This window comes from Trachemys scripta, chromosome 2, assembly GCF_013100865.1.
Source record: "Trachemys scripta elegans isolate TJP31775 chromosome 2, CAS_Tse_1.0, whole genome shotgun sequence".
NCBI lineage: Eukaryota > Metazoa > Chordata > Testudines > Emydidae > Trachemys > Trachemys scripta.
In genome coordinates this window covers 110,032,211-110,048,904 of record NC_048299.1, presented here as the reverse complement: position 1 = coordinate 110,048,904, position 16,694 = coordinate 110,032,211, and the positions used below count along the sequence as shown (strand labels likewise).

The 16,694-nt window shown below is 41.1% G+C and overlaps 1 protein-coding gene across 1 annotated transcript; it reads right to left on the bottom strand.

Moving 5' to 3' along the window:
- Positions 1-4,308: 4,308 nt before the first annotated feature.
- On the bottom strand, positions 4,309-16,548 carry SEC61B (SEC61 translocon subunit beta). The gene is made up of 4 exons (XM_034761404.1): positions 16,393-16,548; positions 16,202-16,299; positions 15,615-15,716; positions 4,309-4,841 (listed from the first exon to the last, which is right to left on the bottom strand). Exons 1-4 carry the CDS (start codon positions 16,393-16,395, stop codon positions 4,754-4,756), a joined length of 291 nt encoding a protein of 96 aa, XP_034617295.1. The 5' UTR covers positions 16,396-16,548; the 3' UTR covers positions 4,309-4,753.
- Between the last annotated feature and the right edge of the window lie 146 nt (positions 16,549-16,694).

Genomic DNA, 16,694 nt, shown 5'->3' with positions numbered 1-16,694 from the left:
CATTTTTAAAATGTGTATTAGGAATCTGAAATTTTGATGCAATTATTTAATTCCTTATCATTTACCAAATGCCTTTTATCTTCCAACTGGTCAACAATAGATTACTATAGTTACTCCAAGAAGTTCCCACATCTTCACCATGATGTGAGTTAGAAATGACAACCTTCCTGAAGTACACTGCACCTTAATGAAGAAAAAGATAATATTCCTATGGTCCTGCAGGTGTGTCATTAAAAACTGAAAATTGTAATGTCTCTCCTTTATCTTCCATCTCTAGTCTATGTGACTCCAAACATCTAAACCAAGTAGGAGGTTCTGAGAAATTTAGCTGAAAAATAATTAATAAATATGGACATTGCCTTGCAAGCAACATGATGTTTTTCAAACCCTAGGAGTGCCTGGTCTGTCCTTTCCAAGGATAAAGCAAGTTGACAGATATTGACTCTAGACCAGATGTGGGCAAACAACGGCCCACGGGACCATCCTACCCAGCCCCTGAGCTCCCGGCCGGGAAGCCTAGTCCCTCTCCCCCTCCCGGGCTGCGCTCTGGCCCGCCGCTCCCACTGGGCAGCGTAGGGAGCGCAGCTGGCTCTGACCGGGTGTCGCGGCTGCGAGCTCCGGCTGCTGGTAAGGGGCGGGGAGTGGGGTGGTTGGGTAAGGGAGAGGAGGGTCCTGGGGGGCAGTCAGGGAGGAGGGGGCAGAGGTTCCAGGGGGGTGGTCAGGGGATGGGGAACAGGGAGGGTTGGGAGTGGGGGGGCTGTCAGGGGGCAGGAATGTGGATGGGGTCAGAAGGGCAATCAGGGGACAGGGAGCAGGGGGGTTGGAAAAGGGGGTGGGATCCCAGGTGGCAGTTAGGGGCAGGGGGGTCCCAGGAGGGGGTGGTCAGGGGACGAGGAGCAGAGGACGGTTGGATAGGGGGTGGGAGTTCCGGGGGGAAGGGCTGTCAGGGGTTGGGGGTATGAATAGGGGTTAGGGCAGTCAGGGGACAGTCTAAAAATACACATTCCCAAATATTTTAGAAAATGCTGAAGTGTGCCTCATAATTTAGTTACCAGAACTGGAAAATAATGTAAGGATGAGTTACTGTATTTCATATCCTCTGTGATTTTGAATTAGACTCTTTACCAACATCCTAGGAGTCTTTAATGAGAAACGGAGATTGGCACATAGGGCACAAGTCCTATCCTTTCCTATCCCTATTTTGATGGAGGTGATGAAAACATAGTAGAGCCCTAAACAAGAGCACTACCTCCATGGCATTATTCTGCTCCTGCCATTACTTTGTTCTGTGAAACCACACCATGTGAGCAACACGGGGTTTGGGATTCATGATAAGATAGGATCAGGTAGAAGAGGAGCAGGGTGGAACAGCAGCTATCTGCAGCAGCTTATCTCCTCCCCCAAAACCACACAGGCCCTCTACAGGTAAATTAATGTTGATACTGCTCACATTCATTTATCTAAGTTCTTCCTCCATAGATAGAACTCCAGTCCCCACATCCCAAGCTGTCTGATGCTCTAAAGGGAATCTGACATAAGGGGGCAAGCATTCTTTGCTGAACGGGTAGTCTTTTTACCTACTGAACTGATCTTTCCAGACTAAAAGGTAGCAGATAAAATAATTTGTATACAACTGAAAAAAATATAGCACTCTTTGATAGAGGTCTCTAAAACCCTACTGAAATGTGGGCAATAAAACATTAAGGGACAGTGCCCCAGTACGGCTAAGCTGATATCTTACAGACCTTAGCCTGTGGGCTTTGCGTTTCCATCCTTTTTACTTAGATAACTAATACATACTTATCCCTTCTAAATACTGATCAATCTTATACTTAGAGCCCTACCAAATTCACAGCCATGAAAAATGCATTACAGACCGTGAAATCTGGTCTCCTCCTGTGAAACTGGTCTTTTGTGTGGTTTTTCCCCATACGATACAGATTTCACAGGGGAGACTAGCATTTCTCAAATTGGGGGTCCTGACCCAAAAAGGAGTTGTGTGGGGGGGTCATAAGGTCATTTTAGGGGCATTACAGTATTGCCACCCTTATTTCTGTGCTGCCTTCCGAGCTGGATGGCCAGATAGCCCAGCTCGGAAGGCAGCAGCCCGCCAGCAGCAGTACAGCAGTAAGGGTGGCAATACTATACCATGCCACCCTTACTTCTGCGCTACTGCCTTCAGAGCTGGGCAGCCAGAGAGTGGCGGCTGCTGACTGAGGGCCCAGTTCTGCAGGCAGCAGTGCAGAAGTAAGGGTGGCAATACCATGCCATGCCATCCTTACTTCTGCACTGCTGCTGCCAGCGGTTCTGCAACCACTGCTCTCCAACTGTCTAGCTCTGAAGGCAGCACCACCACCAGCAACAGTGCGGAAGTAAGGGCAGCAGTACCGCAATGCCCTCTACAGTAACCTTGCAACCCCTCCACTCCCAACTCCTTTTTGGATCAGGATCCCTAAAAATCCCCTGAAATTTCAGATTTTAATAGCTGAAATCATGAAATTTATGATTTTTAAAATTCTATAACTGTGAAATTGACCAAAATGGACCATGAATTTAGTAGGGCCCTAATTATACTCCTACAACTTAAATCTATTTAGCATATAATGATTATATATGACATTAGTTAATCATAACATCACACAATAAATGAATGATAAAATGAACCAATTAGCTACAAGTTCCAAAAGAGGCAAGAACAAATAGAAGTTTGGGGACAGGTACCTAATGTTGGAGCAAATGAACATGGAATTGGTTCACCAAATGCATTAGTACAAGGATGATGTATTTCACGAAAGTAAATTCTGGGGAATCAAGAATTCAGGACGTAAAGTACAGTGGAAATGCTTGACGTTAGTGACCAAAGAGTGAGACTATGCCACAAAGTTACAGGAATAGTTGTACCAATGGGTGATAGTGAAAAATGAACCACAAGATTAATGTCACACATTTTTCTAACATGCACCCTAACCACAGGGTGCATTAGGTGCATAAATACTAATGAGACTAAAAGGAACTATAAACAGCCTATGAAAAATGGGGTACCCCAATATTCTTGGGGGACACTGCAAATAAGGAAACAGGGTGGACTCCTTCACGCACATGCACAGACTATATGTGTAGTCAGTATCACAAGATAAAAGAGGGCTCCCAGATTGGGAAAATGAGTTCCCTAAGGGAAAACTCCAGCAGGAACCATCCCTCTAGTGATGATCAATTGGCAAGGCATCCATCAGACCCTCTGAATATCATTAAGGATGTGAGTAGGACTATATTTGTAACTTGTGCATAGGTCTCTAGAGGATTTCTATATGCTTGGGTAATCATAACTAAACTTTCATAAACTTGTAAAACACAGACTAGACCGTGTACTTGGAAATCTATGTGTGGTCACTACTACTACCCTTGGTCTTCATGTGTTCATAGAGGCTCTAAATCTAAAGCAGGTAGCAGAGGTGACTTTCATTCTGTTGAGCTTGAAACTGTACCAGAGTCAAACCAATGGTGGTGTAATACCACATTACTAAATTCACTTTAAATAAAATAAACAGCTACAAGTGTGAACTCCCCAGCACAGGGACTAACTGTTTTTGTACAGCACCCAATACAATAGGACTCCAATCCGAATTAAGAGAAATCCATGTGTAATTAAGTTGCCAGATGTCTTGTCAGACAAAAAAGATATTTGCCGTCTCTGTGGTAGTATGACTTTCAAATTGTTATCAGCCTCGATACCAAGAGTTTTCGAGGAGAGAAAAAGGATGGGTGGGTGAGGTTGTGGCCTGCAATGTGCAGGAGGTCAGACTAGATGATCATTATGGTCCCTTCTGACCTTAAAATCTATGAGTCTATGATGCTGCTGTAGCCTACTACCTAAAGACAGCACTTTTACTCAGGGCTACATATCCAAGACACCACAAAGCATGTATTTAGGCTCTCTTGCGCAACAGTTAAGTGCACCTGGCTACGGAAGTGAAAAAAGAGCAAGTGGGCTAAAATCATTCTATCCAATACTGAGGGAAACAGATAAGTGAACCAGTCCTCACTCAAGAGTTTACAGTATGCAATATGAGTAATCCTAATTGTAGCACAGATATATATGCTTGGGGGGGTGGGGTTGGAAAGAATGGGAAAAGGCTATTCGGTGATCCAAAGTTGGCTGATTACATGATCTTTGCTGTGGAATGCCATATCAAAGAGGTGGCGCAATCTACCAGCACACTCACCACAGTATGTTTTAATGACCAAGTGCATTCACATATGTTATTTCAAATATTTTCATGTCTCACAAATTTTGTTCCAAAACAATTCTCTGATGCAAGATTTTATTTTTTGCCTATATTGTACAGTATGTAAAATTCCATTCTGAACTATTGTTATATCACTGTTTATTCAAAACCATTCAGAGAGCTTTTTATAATACTTCATGACAGTGCCGTGTTGGAGGGGGGGAGGGAAGAGGAATAGAGCATACATTGCTTCAATTTACGTATACAAATTTTATTGCAAGACCTGTAATTTGTAAGTCTACAGGCAAACACACAATGACCTGTGATAGAAATGCTTCAAAACCAGCACAAACAGAAAAATTTAACAGTTCATTCAACACCAATGCCAAATAAAAGTGACAAGGGACTCCTCAATAGCCAAACAGGAAGCTTTCCAAATATTCTCTCTCCATGAGCAAACAAAATCCTCCATACTTTTGGTCCAAGATGTATGTTTTAAATTGGCAGACATATGGATGCAGTTGAGTCTATGAACGAGTGTACTTGCCCCAGATATGCAACATAAATACAGAAGCAATAAAGAGGAGACTCATAACCAAAACTGGAACAGGACCACTAGAAATAAAGAAAAAAAAAGTCAGTTAATCTCAGCAATGCATAAAGACATCTTGTTCTGAAGGTTAGGTAGAACCAGCCAAATAAATGACTCAAATACACAGACTTAATACCAAAACTCCTTCCTGCTCCCACCCCACAATCCCAATTAGTGATGGGATTATTTTGTCATCTATTGCAAAAGCTTTAATACAAACATTACTGGAATGCAGCTTTTAGTAGTACAAGTTAACCCTTTCAGATTAACAGAAAGAACCATTCTCAGAATTGGTATCTGCCACATTAAATTGGAAATCTAAGATTTAATTTTTAATACCTCAGTTTTGAATTGCTGGAAGGATATGGATGCTTCCATTTGTACTATAACGCTTACAGGGAGTATTTAGTCACTCACTGCTAATCACTTGTTGAAAACAGGATCTTAATACTCTGATTGTAAACTTTCTCTCCACATTTTTCAATTCAAGTTTCCGCCTCACATTCTGGTGGGTCTGCTACTGAGTTAGTGACCTGAGCATACTTGTACACAGAGCATAAGAAACAACAGAGTCCCTTAGCAGCTTGTCAAACTTAGGTTCAAAATCAGAATATTTTAGCTTGGGAAGTAATTTACAGCCAACTCTCTAGTTTTTAAGAGATGAACAGGATTTAAAATGCAGCGAGGCAACAGATATAATCATTTTTCAAGTAAGCTTTTTACAGTTACACCAGTTTCAGTTTGATTAAATTTACTGCAAGTGACATGGGCGGGAGGGGGGAAAATCACACGTGGAAATTCTGTCCATTATCAGATCTTTATCTAAAGATCCCAATCTGAACTTCGTGTTGGAATCTTTCATGCTCACTAATTCTATTTTTAAGAAATTATAATTAGAGTATTTTTTTTTTGAAATCTTCTCATAGTTTCAATTTTAGACTGTGTTAAACTGGCTGATCTATGCAGTGACTAGTCCAAGTAGGTTAACGTAAGTGTTCCATTACACAATAAAAACACCATTTTCTTACTGTGCATCTCATAACTAGGGCTAAGTGATTAAAAAAATTAATTGCAATTAATTGCATGATTAATTGCACTGTTAAACAATAGAATACCATTTAAATATCTTTGAATGTTTTCTACATTTTCAAATATATTGATTTCCATTACAACAATACAAAGTGTATAGTGCTCACTTTATATTTATTATTACAAATATTTGCACTGTAAAAAACAAAAGAAATAGTAGATTTCAATTCACCTAATTCTCAATTACTTAGGGACAATCTCCACTCATTGATATATTTTGCTTTCCACAACCAAATCTCTGTACAACTTTTCATGAATGATGTATACGAGTATTCGGATTCCGATATCTAAACTGTATTGTTAAATCTATTCACCTAAATTTGGGCTATTGCGGATTATGTACTCTATGTATCATATGACTTTTAAAAACAAACTTTGTATTTGTGGATAATCTAAGCACTATACCCAGATGTACAAACACTCTTCCAAACCTATGTATTATATAATTTTTAAAAAAAATTAGCTTTAATAACACTTTTACATCTGGCATGTAAATTCCTTGTAACGCCAGATACAGAAGTGCCATCCAAATGCCTGTTCTCGCTTTCAGGTGACATTGTATATAAGAAGCAGTCAGCAGCACCTCCCGTAAATGGAAAACTTGTTTGTCTTGGCAATTAGCTGAACAAGAAATAGAACTGAGTGGACTTGTAGGCACTAAAGTTTTACATTGTTTGTTCCATAACTGCACTCAAAAACAAAAACAAACAAAAAAATCTACATTTGTTAGTTACACTTTCAGGATAGAGATTGCACTACAGTACTTGTCTGAGGTGAACTGAAAAATACTATTTCTTTTGTTTATCATTTTTACAGTGCAAATATTCGTAATAAAAAAATAATATAAAGTGAGCACTGTACACTTTGTATTCTGTGTTGTAATAGAATATATTTGAAAATGTAGAAAAAACATCAAAAAATATTTAATACATTTCAATTGGTATTCTATTATTTTAACAGTGCGATTAATAGCAATTTTTTTTAATTGCAGTTAATTTTTGAGTTAAATGCCTGAGTTCACTGTGATTAATTGACAGCCCTATGCATAACACAACACTGTACTTGATTTCCCTTTATTACAGGAAGCACCATGACAGATTTCCAAAAGTATGATTCATGCTATAGAGTTTTTATGATCAAGCAGATCTTACTTGAACACAATGTAAAAATTAAACTGAAACAACTGATCTCTTTCGCGCTACAGTCTTCAAGATTTTTCAACTCATCAGGCAATTTTCTGATTCACAGGCTACTGAACATCCTCATCTCATAAATGAGATGTTTTAAACCATAATTGCTATCTACTATGCATAGCCCAATTTGGCTTTTTGTGCAGAATCCTGAATTTTATATAACAAGATATAGATACGTAGATGTATTTAGCAATCAAACTAAGTGTAAATATGCAATATATTTTAGTTTGCAATTCCACAGTGTAATTCTATAGGAAATGTTTAGCTAACCCATCATTCCCTCCCACCCCCATCTTCACAATCTTCTTCCAGACCCCAAAAGTATAAATATGAATACATAAAATTAATTAAGCTCTAGAATCTTCCACAATCATAAAAAAAAAACTAAGAGGAACTCCCCACCAATATATCTGGTTTGCCACTTGAATCAATAAATCATTCTCACCCTTATTAAAATACAAATTCTCTTCAGACCATTCCTATTTCTCATCCTCTCCAAAAGTACAACAGGTGATCTATACAGTGAACAATTATAATTTATCTACCATATTTCAGTTAGGACAGATTGTCATCATACATGTAGAAGAGCCAGAGACTATTTTCTCCAAAGCCGATTTCTAATGGTCTCTGGTCTCAACGGAACTTTTTATTTCATTTTAGACTTGTCCGGAAGCCTAGCTTAGTCTCAAGTTTTTTAAAGAGTTGGAAATATTGCAAAGCAGTTTTGTTCTTATAGTCTCAGGATCAATACCACATGAAATATTGGTTTGTTTTTTAAGAGCCCATTTGCTTTGCCTTGATGTAAATTCACAATCAGGAAGATTTACAAAACTGATCAAAAACAGCTACTCCTACGGGTAAATGTGTACATGAAAAAAAAAAAAAAAACACTCAACAACTGACTAAACTGAATTATGACAAACACCATAACCAAAAAGAGTGTAACAAGACAGACCCATGGTCATTTATAAAGGATTGTGTGTAAATGTATGTGAAACATGAAGATAAATTTAAGTTAAGATTATTAAAATCCTCTGGTGGGAAAGAACTTTGCCATATAGACATCTTGGTGTGAAGACTTAGGTTTTTTTATACTGGCATTTTATTTTTTTAATCTTACTTTGGTGCAAGTACATTAGCATATAGCGGCAGGCAAAATGGACCTCCTTAAAGCGGACAATTTTGTTACGGGTTCCCTCTTTATGAATTTGCATGTGACAGAAATCTTATATAAGCCTTGTCTCTTCATAAATATATGCAAAACCAAAGACTCTCAAGTGCATTAGTCTTCATGGAAGAACTTGGTACCTTACTAATTATCACTGTTAAGTACTAAACTTCAGTAAAGAAAAAAAGTGTACTTCAGAAAAATTAGTAAACATCTGCTACATAAATTACAGACTTCATTATGCCATGACGGTAACGCACAGGATCATTACTGGCTACAAAGAGACCAAAAAGCCTGCTGCTATAGTCTACAGATTTTACAGAACTGATTACAAAACCCCCCAAAACAAACGACACCTCTACCCCAATATAACGCTGTCCTCAGGAGCCAAAAAAATCTAACCGCGTTATATCGAACTTGCTTTGATCCGCCTGAGTGCGCAGCCGCCCCCCCCGCGGAGCACTGCTTTACCACGTTATATCCGAATTCGTGTTATATTGGGTTGCATTATATCAGGGTAGAGGTGTACTCAGTACTGACAAATCATTACATTTTCCATTGCTCTTCCTCCAATCCCATGGAAGGTGAGCCTAGGAGATCAACCATTATTCCCATCAACACACACGCTTCTTTTCACCCTCATTAAAACTCAACATTTTTTCTGACTAGTCGGATGAATTACTTAAGAGTAACAACGTTAAATAACCACAGCAGTGACTTCATATCTAGAGCTCCCTGCAGTCAATAACATTTGAAGTCAACTTGGATTTTCTACCAATCTAGTTTCATCAGAACCAAACCATTCTGCTCAAGATTTCTATTACATAGTCTTGACATTCTCACAGTGATCAGATTCAGAGTGCCACAAAAGGAGGGCAACAGGTCTCAAGCAAACTATTTTGCTCTGACTATCCTTCCCATTAAAACATTTCCCCCCATTCCCTTAATAGCCAAGACATTTTCAACTTTAGCCCATTGCTCCTTGGTAACATTCACAATCCAGTTTCAACAGCTCTTTTTCTTGTGTTGCTTTAAAAGGTTTGCATTTAGTTATTTCTCCAATTAAACAGGATCATTTTCTCAGGACAAAAATCCACTTGGTTGTCTATCTTTTAATTGTTACTATTCTGGATTTAAATGCAGACAATAAAACAATGCAATATATTTCAGTAGCAGAACTACCAACAGAGCAAATATGTCATTTCACATGAATGACATTCTTTCATCATAATGAAAAACTAGTTATGCTATTTATGGCTGAAGTAGCACTTTCCTTTTAAGCTGTTTACAGTGATTTAGAACTCTTCCTAAAATGTTTAAGGCTTCAATATTTCATGTTTGTTCCGCAACAGTAGTTGATGTTATTTGAGACCACCCACAGAAAAGGTGTTTCAGGCGTTTAGTGAAACCGTTCAGAAGCTATTTTGTATTCAAACTTGGGATTTACTTGGACTACGGTCCACACACCAGGGAACATGCTTTTTAAAAAGGAACCTCTGCTGAGCCACTGAAGAACTGCACCCGGGTGCTGCGGTGCCAGTGCAGTCCCAAAATAATAAGGGTACTTCAACCAGAGTGAAAGGGAGAAGCCCTTCAGAAACAGGGCCTTGGAGTTTGTCTGCTGAACTAGTGACTAGCAGAGAACGCGGGGCAGGAGTTGATGAAATTTTGATGATGTAGGTCATAACTATGAGGCAGAGAAGGGGACAGCACTGATCTGTGTATACTGGAGAAGGGCTTATGTTATTGAGTGGTGACCACTAATACTTAAAAAGGCGAGACATCAAAGGTTCATGAGCGAGTTTCTTTGTAGTGGCTGTTTTGACCATTCTCCCTTAGATCTAAATACTTTCACTACCACATGCTGAAAAATTCCTCGCTCAGACATCAGAGTTCATATCTTTACTAAAATTGTCTGTGGAGGTCAGAAACGTGCATAGAGAAAAGAATAATAATTTTTCCTTCTGGATAAGGGCTTTAATCATTTTGATGAGGCTGGAACAAAATCCCTTCTATCAGGGTTGGCAATTTCCTGGGAAAAACTAGTTTAGGACACAGTGCTGGTAAATACCAGCTTAAACCAAGAAACTGAGGGAAAAGATATTAGAATATACTAATGAATATTACTGGAAAATATTTAGCAATTTGATAATAGTTTTGCAGTAATGCCATCTGTTTAATTTAATCAAAAGCTGTAGGCTATTGTTTGAAACAAAAACTTCTTAATCTGGGAATTTCCCCTTTGTTTAGAAATCAAGATGAGATATTTGTTTAGCAAAGAAGGAGAATTCCCAGATTCAGAAGTTTCAGTTTGTTTGAGGTAAACTGCCAAACTAACTGTCCAGGCCAGTACTCTGTCTCTATCTGGCTCAAGTGCAACTGCTGTAACTGAACTCTGAGTATAGAGACTCAAGTCAAAATATTTCAACATGAGCAAAGGTGAAAGATCACCTGACACAATTCATGGTTATTTTGAGAAAGTTCATGAAGATGGCAAAGAGAGTCTTTGACGCAGAAATTGGAAGAAAAAGTGAGTGGGAAGACAGACCGTATGAGGAAACATTTTGCAACATGCAGTGGAAAGAACAAAAACACCAGAACCACTGACTCTGGCTAACTGTATGCGAGTATTAGAATCAGACTCAGTACGAAGGTCCTGTTAAAACTGCACTGCCAAATTCCATCAGAAGAAAGCCAGATCCAAGTCAGCCAAAGACTACAAGGAGGAATGATCATTGCTTTTCAACCACAAATGCATGTTTCCAGAACTGAAACATAAGATAGACTTGAAAATTACAGAAATTTTTTTATGTCTGTAATAGTCCCTTTTCTGTTATTGATAGGGCCCTACCAAATTCATAGCTATGAAAAATGCGTCACGGACCTGGGAAATCTGGTCTTCCCTGTGAAATCTGTATAATATAGCATAAAAGCACACACAAAACCAGATTTCACAGGGGGAGACCAGCATTTCTCAAATTAGGGGTCCTGACCCAAAAGGGAGTTGCGGTTGTGGAGGTTCACAAGATTATTGGGGGGGGGTCACAGTACTGCCACCCTTATTTCTACGCTGCCTTCAGAGCTGGACAGCTGGAGACGGGCGGCTGTTGGCCGGGAGCCCAGGTTTGAAGGCAGAGCCGCCGCCAGCAACAGCACAGCCATAAGGATGGCAATACCATACCATGCCATCCTTACTTTTGTGCTGCTGCTGGTGGCAGCTCCGTCTTCAGAGCTGGGCTCCCAGCCAGCCACTGCTATTCTCCAGCTGCCCAGCTCTGAAGGCGCCACCAGTAGGAGCACAGACGGAAGGATAGCAGAACTGCAAACCACCCCCCCCCCCACACACACACAATAATCTTTCGACCCTCCCACAACTCCTCTTCCAATTACAACACCATGAATTTCATGATTTCAACTATTTAAATCTGAAGTTTCACAATTTTAAAAATCTAATCACCATGAAATTGACCAAACTGGACTGTGAATTTGGTAGGGCCCTAGTTATTGAGCATCAAACTTTTCAAAAAATGATCAGCTGCCTACGGTTAGGCTACAAAGCACCCAATCAAAAAAGCAGGTAGCAGGTGAACTGTTAGACACTGATGGCATGGGGGTGGAAGTTTACATGGAAAAACAGTTACACTAATGCAAGATGAGAAAAAGGCGCCAAGTATAAGAAGTGATATAGAACAAGATGACGACAGTTTGGTGTTTGGATATAGCTATTCAGGCCTGTCTAAAAAGGCCTATACTTTAAGAATTTAGGTGTATTCTTATCACTAAGCTAGTTATAGAGGTATAAAAGAAAGAATCAAAATCACTGTCTGTGTCAGGGCCTTCTCTTACTGTGACAGTCTGAGGCCCTGTTCTTAGGCTAGGTAAGGCCTTTGGCTAAGCAGCAGAGGCAACCATAAGCTGGGAAGTGAACGGTCACTTTCTCACATTCCAAACTAGTCACATTGAAATAAGGCAGTCTGGGGCTGTTAGAAAGGTGATCCGATCTATTACTTCCAGAGAAAGGGAAGAGCCTAAAAGATTTAAAGAAAACTTAGTTTGATAGCATCCTGCCTGGCAATAATTCACTTATCAACAGCTGGGGTGTAAAATCCTCATTTCTGTATTATTCTATCACTGTAGTCTCCACTTCCCTATTGTTTGTTTGGTTCTGTGATTGTTTCAGTCTGCTGTATAATTAATTTTGTTGGGTGTAAACCAATTAAGGTGGTGGGATATAATTGGTTAAATAATCATGTTACAATACGTTAGGATTGGTTAGTTAAATTTCAGTAAAATGATTGGTTAGGGTATTGCTAAGCAGAACTCAAGTTTTACTATATAGTCTGCAGTCAATCAGAAAGTAAAAGGGGGGGGTGGGGAAATGGGAACAGGGACACAGGCAAGGCTCCGTGGTATCATAGCTGGTAAGGGGGACACTGAGGAAGGAAACTGGAATCACGCTTGCTGGAAGTTCACCCCAATAAACATTTAATTGTTTGCACCTTTGGACTTTGGGTATTGTTGCTCTCTGTTCATGCAAAAAGGACCAGGGAAGTGAGCGAGTGAAGGAATAAGCCCTCTAACATCTGGTTACATATTAATGTGCATCACATTGGCTAAATCTACTTGGACAAGACCTTATACCAAGTGCTTTGATGAAACATTGTAGATTTACAAAAGTGTTTTCGTAATCACCATCAGCCTGGTTAAAAGAATACCAAGGATCTGTAAAACCCAAAATCCGTGGTGACATACGATGGAACAGTCAAATAACATGCATGGAAACCTATATTAAAAACCGGCCACATTATCCCAGGATTGCGAGCAGTCTTGAGGAAGAACTTGAAGACAGTGGTCAGTATAACTGATAATCAAAGAGTTTTCCAAAAAGCAAAGAACTTGATCAGTCAATTGAAACCAGCTGTTGTGGTACCTGACACACTTTAAAGGGACATCAACAATTGCAGTTGCATGCTAAGTATGGTTGAACCTAATGATAAATGAAGATCTTGCACCACCATATAAAGCAAAAGTACACAAAGAGTTCATGAGGCAAGTATTCATGTACACATGTTGGCCAACCTCCTTCATCCAAAATATGCAAGAAAGGAATTGTCAGCTTAAGATGAAATTGCAAGGCAGTGATTACTCAGCAAAAAAACCCTCCACTTTCTGCCATATATACGTGCATTTAAAGTAGAAGCAGCTTTGTATCAAAACAAACAAACAAACAAAATATTTTCATCTGCTATCAAGGAAAAAGTTTCCCCTGTAATATGGTGGGGAAAATCTGAATGCTGATATTCTCTCTGACTTAATAGAATTGGTAGTGCAATTTCAACATCCAGCAAGCACAGAACTAATCTTTTCAAACATTGAATACATTCATTCAAATCTGGAGAACGGGCTTGGTCTAGTCCACAACTAAACTTGATCTCCTGCTTCAGAATGCAGTATGCCCAAGTGGACTTCAACCAGTTGTCTGCAACTATGCACGCTTCTGATTGCTTAATGCTTCAAACCTGAAACTCTGCATTGTCAAGTATCAGAGGGGTAGCCGTGTTAGTCTGAATCTGTAAAAAGCAACAGAGGGTCCCTGTGGCACCTTTAAGACTAACAGAAGTACTGGGAGCATAAGCTTTCATGGGTAAGAACCTCACTTCTTGCATCTGAAGAAGTGAGGTTCTTACCCACGAAAGCTTATGCTCTGCATTGTCGTAATTTTCATCTAATCAAGTGTTTTTGACTTTTGATTACATAACAATGAAAACTGAAATTAGTTGACGTGTAACTTCCTTGAGAAAATACTGAACCAAACTGTACAACATTCCAATTTTCAGTATTATAATTATATACACCTCTACCTCGATATAACACCGTCCTCGGGAGCCAAAAAAATCTTACTGCATTCTAGGTGAAACGGTGTTATATCGAACTTGCTTTGATCCACCAGAGTGTGCAGGCCCCCCCCCCCCCAGCTTTACCGTGTTATAGCCAAATTCGTGTTATATCGGGTCACGTTATATTGGGGTAGAGGTGTACTATTATGCCCTCTGCAGTTTTACTTTTTATTTGAACAATTCTAAATTAATCTCTGAATCCATTGCCTCATGTAACCACAATTTGAATATGTAACTAAAACAAAGTGTACTGTGGTGTGCATCAATGAAACAGTTTTTAAAAATGCCTTAAACTAGGACTAACTAGTTTCTCCCTGAGTGTCAAAAAACCACGATTTTACCTGGTAAAAACCAGCTCTGGTAAACAACATGCCATCCCTGCCTTCTGTTTCCATGTGACAAGGAAACAGGCTTTTTCTCTCTATTTCTTGACTGTATTTGCCCATCACCGAAGCCTGGATGAGGGTGGAAGGAAAGAGCCCCTTGATGGTGGGATTTATCACTTTTTTGGAAGGGACGAGGATATCTTGAAGAGTGTCAGGAGCGCCTGCAGAAGTGAGAAATCTATAGGTCTAAGTGTATAGGAGAAGATGGTTTGTGAATGGGATATTTTAATAGCTCTATCAGAATGGCCTTTTTGTGTTAGACTGCTTTTGCTGCTTGCTCAGGAAGCTCTCTCTTTTACAGTCAGCTGCAGCACCTAAGAAGGTGCGTGCTGAAGAGATGGTGTAATGGGCAAAGGGACTGGTTGAGATTATCTGGGTTTCTTCATCCCTACAACAGAAGGCCAAGGAAAGACAGGGCTGAGCCACTAAAACAAATCTCTGACATAGGCGTGAGCCAAGGCTGAAAAGGTTAACCTTGTAACACCAGTGTGTCTTAAAATGTTCTTCAATTCATTATGTTTAATTCAAGACCTGTGGTTAATGACCTCTTTAGCAGTGAGTTGCTTCTGACCATGTGTATAACTGCAAACGGTACCTATTGATGTGTAATGTTTTTTGGTATTTCTGCAATGTGTTTTTATTGGCATTAAAAAAAAAAAAACAAAAAACAGAAAAACTGTAGATAATAAAGTCTTAGGACCCAAGCCTGCAACCACATATGCATGTGCTTTACTACTGTGAGTAACCCCTCTTGATTTCTGTGGGAATGTTTATGGTATACAAGAAAAGCATGGGCATGTCTGCAGGTTTGGGACCTTAGAGAAAAACAATTCAAATAGTCATCTTGATTGTACTGTGTTAAACATCTACCTACAAGATTGATCTTTTATATTTTTATAACCAGGTCTCCTCAAGGCATTCTTTCTGATCTATCTGAGCAATTGTGATTTTTCCACATTTTCATGCATAATGTGCAGACCAGAACAAATGACTCATGGAGTCTGGATTACTGTATATAGACTTAAAATAACACTGTCACCCTCTGGCTGCTTTCTGGACTTACACTTTGAGTCCAGGGGAGTCTTCTGTGTAGAATCTCCACATGCCACCGGTGCCTGCTGACGTAGTACGGCCTGCGCTCCTAGTCCCACAGCTAGCATTTTTCCTGCGAGGGAAAGGCACGGGAATCAGAACCTGACCTGCATTCGTGATCAGCTGAACACTCCAACCACCAACCTTTCCAAGAACTCACTAAGAAACCCCCCCCACACACACACACACACACACAACCTGTTTCTGGTGCTGGTCTCAGACTTTGGCCCGAAGTGACCGTGCTCAGAGCTGGGGTGAGGGCCATAGGGCGATGCCAGGCTCGGTTCAGTGCCTGGTGAGAAGTTAGCTGACAACCCCCCCCCAGCTGCCCGCTCCCAGCCTGGCACCGGGGGCAGCGATGCCCATCGAGGTTCCCCCCAGCTCAGGTGTCAGCCCCGAGGCGGGCGGGGGGCAAGAGGCGGCGCTATCACGCGTTGTCGCGACCGGCGGGCGGTGTCTCCATCGGGCCGAGGCCGGGCGGCGGAGCCAGACTTTACCGAGTCCCGAGCTCGGTGTCCGCCCCCGCCCGGCTCGCGAAGGGGGCGGCGCGGCAGGTACCTTTGCCGGACGGTGGATCCCGCAGCTCGAGGCGCCACCGCTTTGCTGGGGGAGCGGCTAGAGGCGCCGACATTGGTGCCGCTGGGGTTCGGGCCGGGCTGCGGAGAGAAACAGACAGCGCGTGAGACGGGACCAGCGCGAGCTACAGCGCATACGGGGGGGGGGGGGGAATCGGGGTCTCGCGCTCTCACCATGGTAGCGACTCTGGGTTCAGGGAAGCGCGCGCGGGTGTCAGAACTCTGCCGTCTCCAAAATTCGCTGCGGCTGTTGCAGCGAAATCCCAGGTCCAGCTGCCCCGCCCCTAGAACCGCTCGCCTCCTGGGCCTGCCAAGGTCCCACGGTTGACTAGGACACTGCCTGACTCCAGCCCCCTCTCAGGAGACAGTTTCCGGAGCAACTAACCGAGCTCAGGGCTCCAGCCACCATAGTCCTGGCCCCTTCCTGTGCCCGAACCCCGCCTGAAACGGAGACACCACAGGACGCACAAGCTAAG

Coding starts and splice junctions, on each gene's coding strand:
- SEC61B (XM_034761404.1), bottom strand. Junction 15,717..16,201: donor GGATCCACCGTCCGGCAAAG/GTACCTGCCGCG, acceptor TTTCCCTCGCAG/GAAAAATGCTAGCTGTGGGA. Junction 4,842..15,614: donor GACTCCCCTGGACTCAAAGT/GTAAGTCCAGAA, acceptor CTTTATTTCTAG/TGGTCCTGTTCCAGTTTTGG.